This window comes from Mesoplodon mirus, assembly GCF_964341445.2.
Source record: "Mesoplodon mirus genome assembly, chromosome: X".
NCBI classification, from domain to species: Eukaryota; Metazoa; Chordata; class Mammalia; order Artiodactyla; family Ziphiidae; genus Mesoplodon; species Mesoplodon mirus.
The window spans coordinates 21726017-21749238 of NC_138981.1; the positions used below are offsets into that span (position 1 = coordinate 21726017).

General features: G+C 41.9%; 2 protein-coding genes across 2 annotated transcripts in view; one reads left to right on the top strand and one right to left on the bottom strand.

Annotated features, from left to right (window-relative positions):
* The window catches only part of PTCHD1 (patched domain containing 1), a 51757-nt gene extending 44362 nt beyond the window's left edge, over positions 1-7395 (top strand). Inside the window, exon 4 of the mRNA XM_082609795.1 lies at positions 5531-7395. Coding sequence (XP_082465921.1) covers positions 5531-7185 — 1655 coding nt within the window. The 3' untranslated portion in view covers positions 7186-7395. The remainder of the gene's footprint in view (positions 1-5530) is intronic.
* LOC309796612 (uncharacterized protein) overlaps positions 1-23222 on the bottom strand; it is an 863921-nt gene that overhangs the window by 677315 nt on the left and 163384 nt on the right. The window lies entirely within an intron of this gene.

Here is a 23222-nt window from a genome sequence, read left to right on the forward strand (position 1 = left end):
ATAAAATGTGTTTGAATAAGATATGCCACATATACATATATTTATATATTACATATGTCTTCTATATGAAGAGATATTACACAATGACCATAGCATATATTATGGGCCACAGTTGTACACACTGATTTTATATAGTGTGTGTGCGTGCGTATACACACACACACACAGTATGTAAATACTTTATCTTTAAACAAGGAAGAGCTATTAGCCAATTCATTTCTTGGACTCTTATCTGCAGCTCTCGAATGAAGGAAAATCATTTCTCAGATTAAAACCCAATGCTGTGATTAGAATTACCAAAATGTGACAAGCCTCTGGTAGAAAGAGTAAGATGTGTGTATTCGCCCTGATGTGAACTCTGTCTTAACTTAGAGTACACCTTTACTCCCACTCTTAACTGTGAGACAAAACAGGCTGTGATAAACCAAACAATTCAGTGTAGAAAGTAAATGTTTGTAACAGGCAAAGTGTAAATGTAACCCAATTAATGAACTTCTCCCTTAAAACAGATGTTACTCAAGCCAGACATATATACACTTTAAATTTCTTCTCAGAAAAACAAAAATCATGAATTTATGTGGATGTCATGGAAGGAAGAGCTTTCTATAAACATGAGCTACTTAGTGAAACTTGTCTAAGAATAAAATATGTTTTAAGCAGATTTTGCTCATGCATTCATTACACTCCATGGATTTTCTAGAAGAATGTAGTGATTTTATTTCCATATATGAAATCTGGCACTGCCCAGGCATGCTGTAAACGGCTTCAGTGTCTCCTGATATTAAATGTTTTCCCATTGAAACTGAAAGCCATCTCATTTTACCTCCTCCATCTTCTTAGTTATTCCTTACTTTTAGGGACTCAGGATGAGGAAATCCTGCTAGGATTAAAGGATTAAAATGTGAGGAGCGTCCAAAGGCATCAGCCTCCGTGCTGTGGTTCTGTGTGCTGGGGAAGGCAGGAGAATCTGGGCCTGAAGAAAAATCTGCCTTACAAAGTCCAAATGTACAAAGTAGATCGATTTGCCTGTGATATTCATTGGCAAAAAAAAAAAAAAAAAAAAAACAACAACAAATCACCCAGACTGCCTCTGATAGCAAAACCATTAAATACATTTAAAATATAATTGACTTGGGCTTCCCTGGTGGCGCAGTGGTTGAGAGTCCGTCTGCCGATGCAGGGGACACGGGTTCGTGCCCTGGTCTGGGAAGATCCCACATGCCGCGGAGCGCCTGGGCCCGTGAGCCATGGCCGCTGAGCCTGTGCGTCTGGAGCCTGTGCTCCGCCACGGGAGAGGCCACCAAAAAAAAAAAAAAAAAAAAAAATATATATATATATATATATATATATAAAATTGACTTTATGAACAACTTTCCGTAAGTGTATCTACTGGGTAAAGTTAGGTTAACTCTCAACTATTCACTTGTCAATTCCTGCGTCGGTGGATTGTAAACAATCCCAAAGGCTTTGGTCAGGTCCCAGAAAAGAGTCTGGGTGAGAGTGAGATTTAATCTGTTGAGTATTCCTGAGACTCACCCTAAGTGACTGGAGGATTTTCCACCATTAGTGTTATTTATCATCTGTGCTGCCTTGTCTCTTCATTGCCTCCAAAGCCTGCAAATTAACTGCACGTAAAGATAGAAAATTCTTTGGAAAAGAAGAAAAATGATTAGCCTAAATCCTTCGGTATTTGACTTTACTAGATGAAAATCCCAAAGACTACTGCTAATAAAATTTAAATTGCACTCCTGGTATAAACTGTATCTGAACACCGGTGAAGAGCTCTACTGTCCTTATCCCAGGGCCTGGCTAAAAGCCTGCGCTGCCACAGAGCATTCACTCATGAATAATCAGAACTTGGACCTGTGTGTGTGTCTTGACACACTGATAGGCATGTGTTCATATGCATATAACTATACAGACATGCGATGAACTGAAACAGAAACAAACATCTTGAATGTACTTTTCAAAGACTAAGTGAATACTTTAAAAGCTTCTTTATCTTCAGAATTTGATAGAATCAGTATGTATTGTTTAGCAGTTCCCTCTGGCAATTCATCAGCCTTAACCACTGTGACTGTACGAGAGGGAGCGCGCTAGGATGCTGGTCAGTTCCTGGCAGGCTCACTACCACGCAGCAGTCTTTGACTTCCAGGTCTCAGGCTGCCCCAGGTCTTGGACCTGCCCCTTGGATGATGAGCCCAGGCTCCCATTACGTGCAGGGCCTCTGGTCACCAAGGGCTAAATCTATTTGTTGACACTAGAGAAAGGAGGCAGCTGCTGAGAGAGGAAAGTGAAGAGGAACAGAATGTACCAAAATCCTTCTTCCCTGCCTTTCCTTGGTTTTCATTGGCCCAGTTTCTGAAATGGATGTAAAAACAAAGACCTGGGCTGGCTGGAGGAAAAACTGGGAAGGAGTTAGTCTCTGTGAGATCCTCCTTACCTATGATTTCCTCTGTACTCCCTCCCCATCTCCATTCTCTGTCCCATTCCCCAGACCAAAGGGAAGCTGCTTCAGTAGACACACTATTCCAGAGGGGGGCTGCATTTAAAAGAATACCCTTGAAGGCCAAACCACAGGCAATTCAGTTGTGATGATGGGCAGAGCAGACATTCTTGGGGGGCAGAGCATTCCTCATGTCCTACGGCTCTTGGAACATGTCCCCCCTTGAGTCCAGGCCAGAAAACAGGGGCTCCACAGTTCAGCTTTCCATTAGGGTAATAGACCAAACTCTTCAACATAAATACCCAGCTGTGAATCAGGTCTGGTGCCAGCTAGGCAGTCCAGGCTATTCATCCCTGGGAGGTGCCTGCAGCTATGTTGGCACTCATCCCTCCCTTGATTGACTGAGCTTCAGTAAGGAGGCCCAGTTATGGTGTTAGCAGTTGTCCCTGAAATCCAAAGAGCTCTCTGAAGACAGTGCACAACTGCAATTTGGAGTTTAGGGTGTAGGCATCTGCTAGAGGGGTGTGGCTTGAGAATCAAGAATCTAGCCTATCAGGAATAACGGTGGGGGCCTTTGCAGGCCAGGCCAACAATGACTAGCAACAAACGCTGAGTGATCAGGTAAAACAGATTCTTTCTCAGGGCTTCCTCTTCTGGCCTCTGTATCTGTATGCACACCCCTGCAGCGAGAGGAATGAAGGAGAAGCATAAGCCCCTATGAATAAAATCGGAATCCTCTGGAACTGCCCCCAGAACCAAGAACATGTGATGTTCTTGAGTCAGGACTCAATAAAAATGATCAAACTATAGAAGGATAAGGCATTTAAAATGCAGCAACAGATCTCAAGAGACAGGCGAACAGCTTACTTCCACCTTTCCTTGAGTTTGATTCTTTTCATTCTGGACCCTCAAATGCCTTATTCTTTTCACCTAGTAGCTCTGTTAACTCAAATTCCTTTCCTCAATTAGCTTCTAAGATCATCCAACGGCAAGGTAAGAAAAGGATTCTTACTGTATTTTCCAACAAGAGTCAGGGTCAGATAATATCATTATAAAACATCACACCAATTGTAAAAAAGGACTGCAAAACAGATTTAATTCAAATCCTACTATATGAGTAATTCTAATCCTGCTCTATGCATCTTTATTTTCTTACCATATTTAATGACTCAGTACCAAAGCCCTGTTTTAAAACTTTTGTTTGTTTGTTTCTAGCAAGAAAACACATAAAATTCCATTTGCCATTTTCCGTGAAACTCCAAAGTGTGTTTTGCCCACCAGAACTTATTCTACATGGCCCCAGGTGAAATGGTCAGTATTGTTTCCCCAGGATGCAGGTGCCTCGGAGGTATTTTTACCCTCATTTCAAGGGATCAGTTATTTTAATCAAAGATCAGCTGGTCCTTCCTGAGAACACAGTGGCAACAAACTTAATAAATAGTTTTCCCTGGTAAGACTAGACATTAACTATCTAAAACATAACTAACAACAGTATGCCAGTCAACGAGTGCACTTTTTACTTCATGTCTGGGGAGTTTAGGTGCCTCCAGTTTAATAGGGGCCACGGTGCTAGTTATCAAATTGACAGTCTTGACCTGACCTCTAAAAGTGGCTGTAAAGCAGTGCCTAGTAAATTAAGATAAATGCCAAATCTCTCTGAGGAAACAGGCCTATATCGTGACTATGAAATGGGCATTCGGGTTTGAGGCCAAGACTTCACAATAAATATATAAATACCAGCCTGGGCACGAGGGGAGACAAGCGCTCAATGACTGAACACAAGATAACAGTGACTCACTTTACTCAGTATGACGATTGGCTGGAGATTTTAAATTCATTTTTAAAAACCAGACTATTGTACCACAGGGTAAAGATTTTATTATCCTCAGTAATGGGATTGACTATGCCAAGGGGTAGAAGCAGAAAGTGAGATCTGCTGATCTCAGTGCCAAGACAGGGGCGACAGAAAGCCGCAACAGGTCACTTTGTGGGTCTTTTCAACGTTGCAGCGGCCTAGAAACCTGGGGAGGCCTGTCCAGGAAATGTCTGGCTCCAACTAGGAAAGATGGGAGAAGTTCAACTAGATCTGGTTTTAGGCAGTAGAATAAAGTCAAAACGGGCACTTACTGTACCTCTGCTGTTCCAAGGTTACTGGAATACTAACCAAGGGGCCAAAGGCACTAAGTAGTTCAGGAGAGAGGTTACTGATCTGGCCCGGTCCCTCAGAGGCCATTGCCAAAGAGCGCAGAGAAGCCAGCAGAGTCACCGCCTGCCTGAGACGCCATCCATAAACAACGAAAACGGGTCAAACATCCCTGAAGACAAGAGACACGCCACAAACTTTCAACCTGAATTTTCATTTTTATCCACTGAGTTCATAGGAATCTTGTCCCTTCTTCCATCCTTCCTGTTCACTGAAACTTGTCCCTACTTATTTTGCTTCCCTCTGTTTCGCAGATTTATTGCTTCCTGCATTGATATTTGGGCAAGAAGAAAAGAGAGGCTGTGATTTAGGTTCCTGTGAAGGCTCAGATTAAATCCAGTGCTTCTTTCTCCCTGAAGCCTTCTACTTGGCCAAACTTAAATGAGGTGATGAGCCGTTAACTCAGAACCCTCTGCCCACCACCTTCGTCTGTGCTGACCTCCAGCCAGACTTGTGGGGATGACAAGCAAAATGATGAGGGGCCAGGCATCCTCTCTGGAGTGTTCCACCAGCCAAGGCAAACAAATACTCTGCAAACTGCACCAACAACCCTAAACTATCAATGTGCATAATCCCCAAAAGACATAGGCACACGTCTACTCAGATTTTTATAGTCAAAAGTCCACCCAGCTTTCCTGAGCCAGAAGGAAGCATGAAGATCTTAGCTCCCCTATCTTCCCTCTACCCCCTAACGTTTATGATGCACTAAAGCACGAGTTTCTCTCTCCACAGGAGAAATCAGTGACACTTACTGTCACCTGTCACCCCTAGGACGGGTTATATTTCCTTTGACCCAGTAGTTCCCCAGGACCAAGGTGTTTCCCCGCTTTAGAGAGATTCGCCTTTTCAATTTTTGATCTGGTCTTTTTCTGCCCCCTCAGGTCATGGATTATATGGGACTTTTGAAATGTTATCCTCCTGGAGGAAAACTAGAGAAGACCAACACGTTAAAGAGAGAACTGCAGCAGTCTATGCAGACTCCATGCTCTCCTTTTCTCTCACCACTGCCATGTACCTGGTCACCTTTGGCATAGGGGCCAGCCCTTTCACGAACATTGAGGCAGCCAGGATTTTCTGCTGCAACTCCTGTATCGCAATCTTGTTCAACTACCTCTATGTACTCTCGTTTTATGGTTCCAGCCTGGTATTCACTGGCTACATAGAAAACAATTACCAGCATAGTATCTTCTGTAGGAAAGTCCCAAAGCCCGAGGCATTGCAGGAGAAGCCCGCATGGTACAGGTTTCTCCTGACAGCCAGGTTCAGTGAGGAAACAGCTGACGGCGAGGAAGCGAACACTTACGAGAGTCACCTATTGGTATGTTTCCTCAAACGCTATTACTGTGACTGGATAACCAACACCTATGTCAAGCCTTTTGTAGTTCTCTTTTACCTTATTTATATTTCCTTTGCCTTAATGGGCTATCTGCAGGTCAGTGAAGGGTCAGACCTTAGGAACATCGTAGCAACGGCGACACAAACCATTGAGTACACTACTGCCCAGCAAAAGTACTTTAGCAACTACAGTCCGGTGATTGGGTTTTACATATATGAGTCTATAGAATACTGGAACACTAGTGTCCAAGAAGACGTGCTAGAATACACCAAGGGGTTTGTGCGAATATCCTGGTTTGAGAGCTATTTAAATTACCTTCGGAAACTCAATGTGACCACTGGCTTGCCTAAGAAAAATTTCACAGACATGTTGAGAAATTCCTTCCTGAAAGCCCCCCAGTTTTCACATTTTCAAGAGGACATCATCTTCTCTAAAAAGTACAATGATGAGGTTGATGTAGTGGCCTCCAGAATGTTTTTGGTGGCCAAGACCATGGAAACGAACAGAGAAGAACTCTATGATCTCCTGGAGACCCTGAGGAGGCTTTCTGTCACCTCCAAAGTGAAGTTCATCGTCTTCAATCCGTCCTTCGTGTACATGGATCGATATGCCTCCTCTCTGGGAGCCCCCCTGCACAACTCCTGCATCAGTGCTTTGTTCCTGCTCTTCTTCTCGGCATTCCTGGTGGCAGATTCTCTGATTAATGTCTGGCTCACTCTAACGGTTGTGTCCGTGGAGTTTGGAGTTATAGGTTTCATGACATTATGGAAAGTAGAACTGGACTGCATCTCTGTGCTATGCTTAATTTATGGAATTAACTACACAATTGACAACTGTGCTCCACTATTATCCACCTTTGTTCTGGGCAAGGATTTCACAAGAACGAAGTGGGTAAAAAATGCCCTGGAAGTGCACGGGGTAGCTATTGTACAGAGTTACCTCTGCTATCTTGTTGGTCTGATTCCTCTTGCAGCTGTGCCTTCAAATCTGACCTGTACACTGTTCAGGTGCTTGTTTTTAATAGCATTTGTCACCTTCTTTCACTGCTTTGCCATTTTACCTGTGATACTGACTTTCCTGCCGCCCTCTAAGAAAAAAAGGAAAGAGAAGAAAAATCCTGAAAATCGGGAGGAAATTGAGTGTGTAGAAATGGTGGATATCGATAGTACCAGAGTGGTTGACCAAATTACAACAGTGTGATAGCGTCTGCTTGTTATATTCTCACCCTAGGTTTTATCAAGAGCAAAGGGATGATGCTAATGGAAACAAATTGAAAGTTGTTCTTTGCTTTTTCAGAATAAGAAATAGGCATTGCCAAAAAAAAGTAAAGGACAAGGTGGGGAAATGGGCGTTGCATATTTTCAATCTTTAAAACAAAAGGTTGTCACCAGAGAAAATTCACACACACACACACACACACACACACACACACACACACACACCCTAGGAGACTCACAGTCTCTTAAACTAAGATCAAATAAGCAAAAGCTTATTAGCAAGCAGAATCCTCTTTTATTCACACTGCAGATGTTGCTGGTATTGTGATAAAAACCTTCTGATTGAAAGGTCAGCTGCCAAGGCAGAAATAGCTTTGAGCATTGCTCAAACAATAAAGCTTCCAGAACTTCTGCAGAGTGGTAGCTCCAAGCAGGGTCTGTGGTTTAAGGTCTAAGGTCTTTGCCATCTCATCTATCCCCACAACACCCCAAGGAGATGTTTGTGAAAGTTCTGGCCACCAAAAGCAAGCCAGAACCTCAGAAACAGACACATGGTGGAGTGGCCATCACCCATGGACTGAAACTGAGTCACCTCTAAACTCACCCAGGTGAGGCAGTTTTGTTGTCCAGAATGAATTTATCATACACCCCACCCACCCACCATCAATATACTTTTAACATTGGTATGGTTTGGTTAATATACCTTTAAACCAATGACAGCTCCAGCAATGCAGAGTTAAGGCAATTCTATTTTGGTATATCTTGTTGCTTGTCACCAAGTGGATCTGCTTTATTAGTTACAGCTCTTGGCAGGAGGCTCTGAGTACCCAAAACCACAGAGCCAAACCCAAATACCTGGCATGATGAAGGAAAAGCAGGTGTCTACTTGAACACAGAAATAGTATTTCCATTTTGACAAAAAAACAAACAAACAAAAAAAAAACGGCCAGCTGGTACAGCTGTTTGCGGTTTGGCCCTACATGCATTTTTTTTTTTTTGCATGGATGCCCAGAAATAACATCTGCCCACACATAGCTGAGGAAGGAGAAATGAACACTGACATGGTTATCTGCCACAGCTTCCCACTTGTAGCGCCAGTCTGCCTTCGCTCAGGAGACATGCTTGCTCAGAGATACAGAGGAGAAAAGTCCTGAAACTTTGTAAGTCCTGAAACTGAGAACTTCAGGCAGACATAAAGGGCTGAAAGTGAGATAAATGGAAATGACTGGAAGATGTAATCACCACCATAAATCTATCAACGATGATAGCCAAGCTTTCCTGCTAACCTGGCTGCACTTTCACCTTCCTGGTCCCCACGCCCCCCACCTTCGTTGGTACCCCTCTACTTCCTTGCACGGCCCTTCTGTACATTATCGAGCCTAGATGTTTATACTGTTGACTTGCAGTATCTACAGTATCTAAACAGAAATGGTTTGATCTGAAGAGGCTGTGTATGTTGCCCCCGACCCCTGCATTTCTTTAAGTCTATAAAAATGAAGCTAAAACCTGGTCACACTTGAGGTAAATGTCTACAGTATTTTTCCCTTTTAGAGACGTAGCTTATTTAGACATCTGTAGTGGTAAGCATTTCCCCAAAGCACCTAACCTTTCTGGACCTTAGCGGATGTACTGTGCAACTTCCCCATCCCCTGCAGAGGAGGAAACTGAGACCTAGGAGAATAAAGTGACTCACCCAGGGTCACACCACTGGAGGGTTTCCATCATTTTAGCATGCCTAAGACAGGGCAGGCCAATTTTAGATCTTCTCATAAGAGGGCTACTACTCCCTTCAAAGTACATTTCCAAGGAAGAAACATAGGACTTATTGGCCACAAGGCAGACTTTTTTTTAATGTCTGGGTAATGTTTGGGATTTAGGTTTACCATTGTCTTTCCAGACAGCAAAAATGCCCAAATGATTCAGATGTAACTACACCAAGTGCAAACCTGTGCTTTCTATTTCATGTACTGTTGTTCACACAGTTCTAAATATATGTGCAGGGGATCATAGCTAGTGCATTACACACTTGTTCAATCTCTCCTGCAAACACACTAAGCGATCATACCAATGTGTTATGCACTCAACTAGAAGATAATGAGCTTTAATCTAAGGACAAATGCAATCCTCGAAAAAGGGCAAGTTCGCATAATAGATCTGCGATCAATTCTCTCTCCAAGGGGCCTGCAACTAGGCTATCATTGATGAAACACAGCTGAAGAGGGGATTGGTTTTATTCTTAAATCATATGTTGCTAAATCATTTTCTGAAGAGCGTGTTCTACATCAGCCATTGATTTAGTGCCGGCCACGTGGAGCACCTTGGGTTACAGTGACTCCACAAAACTGATACAACACACACCAATTAAGCAGATTTTGTTGAGAATTTAACCATTCAATTTGGTCAACCAGAATGACTTACTGTGGAACTTTATTTTATGACAGATAGTAGTTTTCCCTCTTGATTGGGTCTCTGTACACCTTGGGATATTGTATTTTTAAATGAAGGGCATTTTCAAACTTGTCAACTTCTCTTTTCAGCACCTGAAATCAAAGCTTATGGAATTCTGACTGTGGAATGAATGAATTATTTTGGGGGGAGTCTGCATGCCAAGATTGACTACTTATTATTTATTGTTAGATCATTATTATTTATTTGTTAATATTCATTATTAATAATTGCTCTGATAGCATTGGTTTAGCCCCACCATGGAGAAGACATTTTAAAAATAGCTCAGAATCACATCCCCCCAAAATTTAAGTCTTTACTTCATGAAGTTTTACTTTTTCAATTGCTATAAAGAGGGAAGGAACGATCCTAGCAAACACTTGCAAAAGTTTTATTTTTCAATTAATTCCAACCAAGACATTAATGTCCACTTTACCAAAGAAACTTATTTGGTTGGTTTTGAGTTGGTATGTATTGTTTGTTTACCAAAGAAAATATTCCATTCATCAAAAATATTTCCCTTGCTCAACTAAAGAAAAAAAAAACTGTGATACTTGGGCTTTCTTGGCCATTCATAAGGAAAAAAAGAAAAGTCAGGGTAAGGGTGATATTCTCTCATTGAGTTAAACTCAGCAGAAGATGTAAATTCACAAGAAGCTTGGGGTTTGCAAGAAAGAAAATGACACTTGAAATAGGGCATTATTGTTAAGTCCTACAGCAACAGCCCAATGAATAGCATGAGGGCTCCTCGGGCTAAAAGGAGCATATTTGTTGCACAGAAAAAATAAGATAATCGCTGATGAAACTTCTTCACCATTGTTCCAGCTCATAAGTTTTGTTTTGGGTTTGGGGGGTTTTAGGTTTTGGGGTTTTGCTTTGCTTTGGTTTGTGACATTTGTTTGTGTTTTCTTGTTTTGCTCCTACCATTTCTACCATTTCTACCCCCTCAATTTTCAGGCAGAAGTGAGATAATCAGATGCCATCCTCCATGGCTACAGTTATTTGTGCAATATGCTGCTCTGAATAAGGCCCTTGATAACCCTTTTATTTTAACTAACCACCACCCAATTGTTCTAAGTGGCATTCTGGGACCATGACATCACTTTCCTCCAGCCCCAGCAATGGAGCCTGGCTGTGTCTATCTCAAGAACAAGTGGGCTGGGCAGCCGCCCTGGGGGTGTGGCATGAGTCAGAGCCTCTTGGACACAAATGATATCCTCCTCATAACGGCTTTTATTCCTTCGGATCCTATTAAAGTAGCCCTGCAGCTTATAGTAGTGTTTGATCTCTGTGAATCTCTGTTTTCTCATCTGTAAAATGGCGATAATAACAGTAACTATCTTTCAATTCAGCAAATACTTACTGAGCGCCTAATATCACCCAGGTACTGTTCTAGAGACTGGGGACAGCCGTGAACAAATCACATAAAAAAAATCTGCCCTCGAGAGCCTACATTTGAGTGATATTGTGGGTTTACTGTAAGGATTAACATGAGAAGATGTTCAGAGAGCACTCGTGGCAAGGCCTGGCATAGAGAAGGAACTAAAGACATTATTATTTGTATTTTGTCCATCCCACACAGTAGCACTAGAGCTCAGGATGTAAAGCTACAGAGAAGCAGATTTGTGCAGATCAGAGCCCAGGATTAGGGCTATGTAAAAATGCAGAGTTGTCCTGGTCATTTTAAGACATTCAAAATTTGGCTGGATCATCACTTAGTGGAGTGAGTGTGAAGGTGGCACAAGCCCTAGATGGTGGAGTTGGATTGTAATCCTTGAAAGAAAGGGATATGGGCAGTTGGGAATGGAGTGGGGAGGGGAGGGGAGGGCGCTTATTTCATTACTATGCCCAGCTTGTCTGAAGACATTTGAACATTGCTTTGGGGTAATTTGCTTTTAAGTCTGTGCTACATAAAAAGCACCAGGTATTTAAAGACGAAGTTCCTATTTTTTTAAAGCATGGCAAATCTGCAACACGAAGGAAAATATTAAATTAGTACTACCAGATTCTCTGGCAAAGAACTGAGAATGGCTTCAGCCAACACATTGCAGAGTACCTCCCCGTGGTGGTTACAACTGTTTATTTCTGTCTCATGCCAGTCCAGGAGAAAGCAAAGAGGAAAGTGAATGAGCTAAAATCCATTCACCTGAATAGGCAGTGTCAGGCTGTCCTCCCCAGCCCGCCTCTCACCTGCCCCCCTCCTGCCCAGGTGATGTGTTTGAAGTCCTCCGATACCTATGAGGGCACCATGCAAGGAAGAGGAGGTGAGGTGAGCAGACAGCTATGGCCTGGGTGTCAATTTTCAGGTTAGATTAAAATGAGCACGGCAAAGGTTTGGAGGAGCCAACCCCGGGGAAAGAAGGCTTCTTTTCAAAGTACAAAGAAAGCAACGTGTACCAAGGAGGCGACCCACAGAGGGCCCTTGGTGGAAGGAATGCTGTTCCTGTGGGACACGCCAGCCTCTTCCCCCTCCAGAATATTGACACCAGATGAACCATTGGATAGAATTAAGCTTACCCTCCTGTTTTTCACTTAGAAAAATGGAAACCTGGAGAAGTGAAATTAAATGCACAGAGCCAGGTAGAAGCAGATACAGGACCATGATTGAAGTCTCCTAGCTCCTAGCCTCAGTCCTTTCTCCATTCTGCCACTTTACTGCCAAATTCTATGTGTCTAAATTACGGGGTCTTAACCTGGGGGCCATGAATGAGTTGGTGGGAGGGCGGGACTCTGAACTCCTTAAAATTGAATTATACGCAAAAATGTGTATATATGTTCCATATGTGCATTTTCCTAAAGAGAGTTCATAGTTGTCACCAGGTTTCAAAAGAGGTCTGTGACCCCAAAAGGGTGAAGAACAACTGTCCTCAATTAATAAAGACCTCATTGGGAGTGCGATCCTGGTGTCCTCATTTTGGCTAATGGGCAATCAAGAATTTCTCAACCATCTTTTCTCCAAGGAGCCAAAACTGCTTCTAGGTATTGGTCTCTTCATGCCCAGCCAAGTGCCTACTACTCTTCCTTTATTCCTCATTCATTCATTTGTTTAATCTGCAAACATGTTTTCATTGTCCAATCTATGTTCTAGCACCAGTTAAACACACTCTCCAGGGCAAGACTGGGGAAAGGACCCCTCTGCATCATGCTCTTATTGGCAGAAAGAATACCAGGCCGCTACCACATTCTTACTGTTGCAACAAAGGAATATATAGCCTCAAAATTACAGTAACCACTCCCCACACATAGACACACACCGAGGGGGCAGCCAGCAAAGGTGACATGTGGATGTGGGCCCTGTTAAAGAAGAAGCAGCAGAGCAGCCTATTTCCAAGCTTTACAGGTCTGTGCTTGTGGCAGCAACATGCCATCCTTGAAGGGGTGCTCCCAGGTGATCCTCATTCAAGAGAGGGAGAGAATGGGTCTCATTCATCTCGGTAATATTTGTAGTGAACACATAGGAAATCACGGCCATGGACATATGGTTACACTTAAGGTCAGATGTGTCTTGGACACACATATACAAATTGAGGCCCGGTTCTCTAGACTCCCAACCATCAGCTAGATATCGTAGACATGGATGGAGGAAGCTAGAGAATAAACGACTCTATCTGTACCTGTTAGCTGTGCTTCCTCTGGCATGCACAAGGAATGTACCTGGGTTGTCCTAAGGGCAAGGCTGGGGAAGCACTGCTTAGCCCTCCCTGAAGCACAAAGGAGGCACTGGTGACTGAACAGTGACATTTACAGAACCCTCTGCCCAGCCGTGAAAAGGGAAGCCTTCTGTTGAGGTGGAGGAATATCAGCCCCACTTTGTAGCATGTGATATGAAGTTTGAAGACTTTGCTCACTGAGATCTATAAAGTGCTTCGTTTAATTCCCACAAAATGGCGAAGACTCGGCCCATTCCCATTACCCACCCATTCCAGGCTCATCCTGGGGAAAACCAATATGATTCTCTTTGGCAAAACAATGTACTTAATTTCCAGGGTGAAATTTCAACATGTTTGGCTCAGACTTTCACATCTTTATTCTTTAAATTCGTTCTGCCAGAATTGCTTTTGCCCCCTTCCAGAATCACCAAGGCAAATTCCACGATGCCTCCCAGGACCATAGGTGACTGGCCAAAATTGGTAGTGACCCATTAGCGCTGCTTCACACACACACACACACACACACCAGGCACACATAATGCATGTACACACACCTATAACACATGTACTCACATAAATACATACATGCACATGCACACTGCCTTTTACAAGATACCTGACACATTTGAGGCATATTAAAATGCTTTAGTAGGCCCAGCCCTGTGGTTCAGTGGGATTTGGCAAGCCAAAGGCTTCACCTATCTGTAGGGAACCATAAAAAATATTATCTTCCCCTTTTATATGTTTCCTATGCGTGAGCATGTCTGAGACCAGCCACATAATACACTTTAAGAAAAAGAAACCTGAGGAAGTGAATGTTTCTTGGAATTTACAAAGTGCTAACTAACAGCTTTAAAGTGGAAAACTGCATTTAATGGAATTTTTCTAAGTCATAGGTGAGAACAGCAGTGACCCCAAACCACAGAGATCTCTCCCAAAGTCTGGAATTGTGGAAGTTTACCTAGAATTTTTGCTCTGCAATCCAGACAAGGAGAAAAGGAGTGGAGAGGAAGGAAGAAGTACATATGGGGTGGTCTCTTCGTTTTGCCAACTGCCAGTCTTAAGAAGGAGTGGGCATTTTCCGTTTATCTGCAGCATTAGTTTGATGGGAAAGCCAGTACCTTTCATCCACCTCAAGGAAAGGAGGTGCCACCCAGGGAAGCCTAGTGATAAGAAACATCAGTTTGAGAGAAAAGTCACACAAGTAACACAAAGAACTATCCAACACCAGAAACTTACAGCCACCCCACAACACACAAACACACACACACAAACAAACAAACACAGGGAGTAGACATTAAGAGAAGTTGGGGAGGGGCTTCCCTGGTGGCACAGTGGTTGAGAGTCCGCCTGCCGATGCAGGGGACACGGGTTCGTGCCCCGGTCCGGGAAGATCCCACATGCCGCGGAGCGGCTGGGCCCGTGAGCCATGGCCGCTGAGCCTGCGCGTCCGGAGCCTGTGCTCCGCAACGGGAGAGGCCACAACAGTGAGAGGCCCACGTACCGCAAAAAAAAAAAAAAAGAGAGAGAAGTTGGGGAAAGGAGCCCTAGTGCAGTTCCTAAGATTTAGAGTGTGGCAGGAAAAAAGGTAATTATTGGGAAGGTGAAATGAATCAAATTTGTGTGCGATGAATAGAAACATGAGCTGAGAATAATGGAGTTGTTCAGGAATCTCTATAAGATAAAAGATATGGAGCCTGAATCTATACTTTTTAAATAAAGTAAAAGGACCCCACATTTTCTTTTGAATTCTCGATCTATAATTCCTCCTTAGTAACTTTATGAGAACACACTCAGGTTCTATTTTTGTTGTCTATGATCCCGTAATTCACCCACCCACAGTTACGTATTCACACTCCAGCTTAGATGCTGTGAGCAGAGTTGTTGAATGCTAGGCCCAAACAAGGACAGTTTCAACTTGGGTTTAATGATTCCTTGGCCAAATTTCTCTCATTCCTCTAAATGTGCAGATGTTTCAAAGCTATAAAAAGGATGTCTAGATAGCCAATGCATTTTTTTTAACATCAAAGGTAACTCCTGCCAATAATTATTAACAATGAAATAGTCATAACAGCTAAACGTTCCTTTAGCAGTCCAACTTCAGTGGGCGACAAAAGGCAAGAGAATCTATATCAAACATTTAGTGATGCTGGGAAAGATCCTCACCCTAGACATAAAATAGTTTAGATAGCAAAATGTGGTCCCTCTCTTATTGTCATCGCTAATGAAAGAAGTTCCTGAAATTGCATATTATTCTGTAAAGTCTAGGGCTAAATCACAATGAATTTTAAAGTTGTATCCATGGTAATTGATCTGAAGATTACATCTTGTCAGTCAGATTAATCACTAAATTGAGCCTTCAGAAGTCTTATCTATTTCTTCAACAGAGACCCCAGTGTTACCTTGTGTTTCCCACTATTTTAGTTGGGTTTCTTCACAACAGGAAAGTAGGTGATTCTGAAAGTAATAAATTAGTTTTAAACTAAAAAGGAATATTCAAATCCTAGAGCACATAATTAGTTCAGCTTGATCAGATTTGAGACAGATAAGCATCAAACCCTACTGGGAAAAATACCACAGTTGCACCCCGCGCTTGACAAAGTGTGAGTCACACCACTTTGATCCATGGCAGGCAGCACCTGCTCAGGTAGAATTAATTGAAAACTTGCCCAGAAAAATTTCCCACAAAGAGTTAAAACACTTGACTATCAAGGAGAATTAACCAACTATATTTTTTACCTAAAGTCAAGGCATGTTAAAGATGTTTAAAGAAAATCAGGAATAAAAAATGACCAACTCCTTCAGGAAACAAAAAATGATGTCCTATATTCCGTACCACTTGAGTTTCTCTGACACCTAAAATATGTATTTACGTCATCTCACACCTACACAAAAACAAAATCAGCAGGGAAAACTGTCCCACTGATGATTGGCAATCCCACAGTTCCTCTCCATCTGACCAGCTTTCACCAGAGGGCAATACTTCAGGCTTACACAAGGAATTTATAGGCTGTAGCAGCCCCCGAGCCACTTAGCACACTAAACCTGGGAAATGCCTCATGCCAAATACATTGAGGCCTTAGCTGACTATCCTTTCATATTAAAACCCCATCTTCCAATAAAGCACCCTGTTTTCAATCTTGAGAGCAAATTCCAAGGGTAAAGAAGATTTCAAACTTATTGCTTTCACTTTTTCATACAGGTTTCTAATCTTCTGATAGACACAACCAAAGAGAGAAATGGCAGTGGGCCAGGGAAACATCTTCAGTTTTACTTTTTTCCCCTTTCCTTTCTTTTTTACATTCAGATATTTCAGTGCTTTTTAACAGCAGTTAGTATGTGTTCTTTTTTGTTGTTTTGTTTTTTCCAAACGAGCAATCAAAGAAGTTTATATGACTTAATGTCTTACAGATAGAGGTTTGGGTTTTTTGTTTGTTTAGCAGCAGATGTCGTTTAATAAAAACCCTGCATATGGTGCCTTCTTTGGCTTTAATGGTCACAATGTTACATCTCTGTCTCTGGAGAAAGAAAAGAAAAACGCATTTCCTGGCCTCAGTTTAATATATGATCACAAACAGTCGAATAAAACTGTAGCAGGAAGAATCCTATGTACCTACATGTCTGGGCTTAAAGGAAGTCAACAGAGGCCAAAGAAAAATATAAATTTGGCCTCTTTTCCATAGAATTCTGACCTCCCACAGGCATTTAGAATTGAGAAGGAAATGCTCGGTGTAGGTCAACACCTACATGGAGAGGGAGCAGAAAAGCCTGCGAGGGGAGTGACAAAGCAGTATATATGCGTGCAGTGTCAAATCAGTGGTCGGGGGGTGTGTGGGGGTTTCATTTTCGTTTATTTCTCAGGGCTAACTGAATGGATGCATGATTTCACCATCACAAAGAAAGTGTGAATCCAAAATTATATGTCACAGGTACTAAATTACAATATTGATCTTGTAAAAATGTAAAGGATTGGAATGATTTCAAATTTTCTCTCAATAGTTCTGAGCTGGGAATAGCAAAGAAGTTGCACTCATAACTCCTGTCTGTTAAAGTCCTTATTTAGCCCATTTCCATGGAAACTGAAATCAGATCTCTCTCTCTCCCTCTCTGCCCCCACCTCCTTTGTTTCTCTCTCTCTCTCTCTCTCTCTCTCTGTCTCTGTCTCTCACACCCCCCACATACACACACACACACACACACACACACACACACACACGGGAAAAAAGCTGTCTAGAGTTTGGTGGGTGCCTGTGTGTGTGTGTGTCTGTCTGTGTGTGTGTGTAAACATCCACAGGCTAATTTCTGTGTGGACACTCTCATCAGTGGTAACTCTCCAACAAATGGAAGAAAGGCCAGAATGGCTTCCTTTTTCAGAAGCCAACCTGTAATGCAGATAAAAAAACTGAGGTCAGAAAACCAGGCCTTGACTAGCAAATCCTTGAAGAATTCCACTTCACAACTGCATGTTCAATTAATTTAGTCAACTAACTTGGAAATATTTTATGGTAGGAAGACATACATAAGAACTAAATTTAATTCCTTGGATTTTTGCCACTTTGGTCTACTCTCAAGCATCGACATTTCCCTAAATAGCCCAGAAAATAAGGACCAAGGGAAAAGCGAACATGAATGAGCTCATTTTCATATTTCAACATATACTTAGTTAAGTTTCAATCCTAATGGCAAAATACGTGCACATTCCAGACTTATGCAGATATTTAGTAAATGATTCCATCTTAGTCCAAATCTCCCTTAAAAATAGACTAACACTCAAGCTGCTGCCTATAAAAGGGCACTGCTAAAACTTTCAGTAAGGTTGTTAGAAGAACGAATACTGCCTCTCTCCATACTCCTGCGATGATGTCATCAGGCAACCTGGATGCCTTCAATACATGGACAATTTCTGATAGGGGAAATATTTTACTTTCCGTTTCTGTCTTTTTTCCATAGGAAAAGATAAAAACGCGATTTCTTTTTAAAGAATTTCACTTAAAAATGAATTGTAGATGATAATTTTGGAGCTCAAAGTAGATTCTTTTACCACACCCCTCAGTAAAGGTGGTGAGTTTTGTAACTCATGAAGTATTTAGCTTTTGCTGGAATCCAAAACAGGATGGAAAGCTGTATGTTTTAGCTGGCAAAGATCAACAGGGCATCGGGACAAAACTCATGTTAGATATTAAACATGAGACTTTTGATTTCAACCTCACTGCACCACATTTTCATTTGTGTTTATACTTGAATGGGTGGTCTTATACAGGGATGAGGGGGCTGACAGTCTGTAATCAAAACCTGGGGGGAGGAGTAGGCAATGATTTTAAAATGGAAAAGTCATTTCTTAGGATTAAAAAAAATAATCAAGAGTGAGGGTTAGAAAAACTAAAAATTCTCATCACCAAGGCATGACTCAAGACTCCAGGCCCCTCCCTCTTGGGAGCAAGTGTTATCTTCCCCAGGGTACTACGTTGACATGACATTTCATCATCTGCATGAAAATCTTCATTTCTGCAGAAGACATCACTGATTCACAAGAATATTAAAAAATTCCCTTGAGTCATAGCACTTAACTCACCAAACTCAAGAGGATCCACTGAGAGGGAGCCGTAAAAGAATGTGTAATAAATACTTATCACAACAGCTTGAACAGGAACACGGATGTGGAATCTGTAAGAATGTTGAGTCCCATGAACTGGAGGTCATTAAATAAAAGATCCCAGGCTGTTATATCTGTCTGCATTTATATGAATTAAGAAATGTGAGGTTGTTGGCAAAGGGTCCCACTTAATCTTTCACTTTTGTTGACCTTGTATTGTAGAAAAATGACAAAAAAAAGAAAAAGAAAAAACCCTGGAAGTAGTATTAATGTTGTTAACAGGCCTTGCCAATTGACCTCCCATGGTTAAAACGCAAATTTTAGAAAGAATCAGTACTACTGAATAATTTTTATAAATATACATACTGAATCCAATGCTTAGACTTGAAATAACTATAGTGTGGTAGTCTCAGATTTGTACCCCTGCATGCCTCTCATGAACGCAAAAAGAATATCCTCTCCATCCCTTACTCTTTTACTGTTTTAGGTGTTCCAGAAATATCTCTAGACTTGAGCCACTGTGGCTCAAATACTCCCCAAACAAACTTTTGCAAGTGTAAGCACTCAGGGGTTCCACTAAAGCTTCCAGACGAATTGTACCCTAAAAGTTATAGAATTATGCATCAACAGCTAAAGGACACAATTATAAGCTAAAATATTGTGACACACTGTGTAATGCCACACAATCAATGCAATGTTCAGTAAACGTATATCTTTTTGTCATTTTGTATTTATTTATACAGAATTAAAAATAAAGCACAGGACTAAAAACAAATATGTGTGTGTCCCTTTTACTTCACTTTGATGATGATAAAGGGAAAGCAACAAGCACCCCTGCAAAAATGTTTGGCCATCACACAGCATTAAAAATAAGGAGATGCCAAGTTGAACATTTATTAATATGTGATCTGCCAATCAAGAATCTTCTTTGTCTTGGTATTATAACTCAAGAATTTTTCAGAATGTAGCTCATAAGGGCTTCCATTCTGCTGCTGGCATAAAAATGAGGGGGATGAGTGTCTTAGGCTGGTTCTTCCCCAGAATCAGACCCAGAGACAAGGATGTGGGTACAAGTCATTTACTTAGGAGGTGATTCCAGGAGCACCAGCAAGGGAGAGGGAAAGTGATATAGGGAAGGAAGATAATAGGGGATATGTAAATGAACCATTACCTCTCTGGGCAACTGGAGCTCAATCCCACTGGAGACTTCTGGGAGACAGTTGTGGAAAATGTGCCAGAATTGTTCTACCTGAGAAATGAGGAAGCTGAGGGATTTACCTACAACTGCCATCAGACACTGGAGTGCAGGTGTTCTCTGTAGATGCTGTTGGCATACACTAAAACAGTGAGTGTCAAAGGATATGGACAGAGCACCAGTAATGCCTGCTACAATGAGGAACATTCTTCAAGATACACACAGATAATGAACAGAATCTTATTTAATTCTCTGAGACATCATGGGTGTTGAAGCTGTAGTGCCATAAGCCAGGACTCAAGGCAGGCAAACTGAGGCCTAGTTAAGGTCTCCAGCAGAGTTAACACCACCAAGGGAAAACTAAAAACTGGTCAAGGATATGGAAGAACTAAGGCTATAGGCACGGTCAACGCAGATAAAGATCATGGCCCCTCAGGTGCCACGGCAGCTAGGTCATCGTGAAGTATGAACAAAATAAAGAAACCAGATGACTCCAAAAAAACCAGGTCTTCAGTGTTTGGACCAAGAAGAGTTCCAATTCTAGGTTTACCTTTGTATACACAAGAAGCTTCATATCCAGTGGTGTGCTGAAAAACTTTAACAACTGGCTTTCTGGGGAAGTGGGCAGGATGGGGGGTGGGCACAGCCAATTTCAAGCTATTCACAGTTTAGCAACTAGCTCAAAAATTCCTAAAAATTTAATAATTGTCTCACAAGCTAGCATGAGCCGGCTCCAGCACACCACTGCCTATTGCTCTCCACCCAACATCCAGCCACCGTTTGAGGTTTGAAGGGCTAAGGGCTAACCACTAGAACATATCTAGATCCTAGTATTAGAGGTTATCCTGTAACTACCTCAGTACCTTTGTGGGTAGAAGACACTATTGATTTGGGTTTTGGGGTTACTCACTGGAGACTGCCCTCTTGGTACTCTCTGATTCCCCTTCATTGTTATCTTCCTTAGAGCCTTTGAAACCCTCTGTGTCTGAAATTAAGATGCTGGCAGAAGTGCCTCTGGGTCAGACCATGGCAGTCTTTTATTCCCACCTGCACATGGGCATCTATAATGTATTTATTTCATTCCATGTCTGTTCCAATAGCTTGTTCCCTAACATATGCACCATGTATTTATAAGAAAATCAAACTATAGTCATATCCAAAAGCAGAAGAACCTGGGACTGGCATGAGTACTTAACTTAATGAACTCTTACTGCCACACCGCTGTGCACAGCCCTCTTCTGGATATTGTAGTTGATGCAGATTGTATCTGCCCCAAACCATGAACAAAATGTTGCACATGCAATTCAACTGAGAGACATGTTCAGTTCACACAACATCTAGCTTCTACCTCACCGAGAGGACAGGGATTCCTGTCTCTCCCCCATCAGAGTCACTGTCAACTTAAAAAAGCTTTTGCACAGCAAAGCAAACCATAAACAAAACAAAAAGACAGCCCACAGACTGGGAGAAAATATCTGCAAACAATGGTACCAACAAGGGATTAATTTCCAAAATATACAAACAGCTTATACAGCTTAATATCAAAAAAACAAACAAACCAATCAAAAAATGGGCAGGGCTTCCCTGGTGGTGCAGTGGTTGAGAGTCCGCCTGCCGATGCAGGGGACACGGGTTCATGCCCCGGTCCGGAAAGATCCCACATGCCGCGGAGCGGCTGGGCCCGTGAGCCATGGCCGCTGAGCCTGCGCGTCCGGAGCCTGTGCTCCACAACGGGAGAGGCCACAGCAGTGAGAGGCCCGCGTACCACAAAAAAAAAAAAAAGAAAAAAAATGGGCAGAAGACCTAAATAGACATTTCTCCAAAGAAGATATACAAATGGCCAACAGGCACATGAAAATATGCTCAATATTGCTAATTATTAGAGAAATGCAAATCAAAACTACAATGAGGTACCACCTCACACTGGTTAGAATGGCCATCATTAAAAAGTCTACAAATAACAAATGGTGGAGAGGGTGTGGAGAAAAACGAACCCTCCTACACCGTTGGTGGGAATGTAAATTGGTGCAGCCACTATGGAGAACAGTATAGAGGTTCCTTAAAAAACTAAAAATAGAGTTACCATATGATCCTGCAATCCTACTCTTGGGCATATATCCAGATAAAACTCTAATTTGAGAAGATACATGCAACCCAGGACTTCCCTGGTGGTGCAGTGGTTAAGAATCTGCCTGCCAATGCAGGGGACACGGGTTTGAGTCCTGCTCGGGGAAGATCCCACATGCCAGGGAGCAACTAAGCCTGTGTGCCACAACTACTGAGCCTGTGCACTAGAGCCCACATGCCACAACTACTGAAGCCCGTGTGCCTAGAGCCCATGCTCCGCAACAATAGAAGTCACCGCAATGAGAAGCCCGCGCACCCCAACAAAGAGTAGCCCCTGCTTGCCACAACTAGAGAAAGCCCACGTGCCACAACACAGACCCAACGCAGCCAAAAATGAATAAATAAATAAATTTTTTAAAAAAGAAAACATACATGCACTCCAGTGTTCTTAGCGGCACTATTTACAATAGCCAAGACATGGAAGCAACCTAAATGCCCATTGACAGATGAATCAATAAATAAGATATGGTGTGTGTGTGTGTGTGTGTGTCTATATATATATATATATATATATATATATATATATATATATATATAAAAGGAATATTACCCAGCCACAAAAAAGAACGAAATAATGCCATTTGCAGCAACATGGATGGACCTAGGGATTATCATATTAAGTGAAGTAAGTCAGACAAAGACAAGTATCATATGATATCACTTATAAGTGGAATCTAAAAAATGACACAAATGAACTTAGTTACAAAACAGAAATAGACCCACAGACATAGAAAACAAACTTATGGTTACCAAAAGGGAAAGGGGGAGAGGGAAGGATAAATTAGGAGTATGAGATTAACAGATACAGAGATTATATATACTACTATATATAAAACAGATAAACATCAAGGACCTACTGTACAGCACAGGAAACAATTTTCAATGCCTTATAATAACCTATAATGGAAAAGAATCTGAAAAAGAATATATATATGAATCACTTTGCTGTACACCTGAAGCTAACAAAATATTGTAAATTAACTATACTTCAATTTTAAAAACGGTTTAAA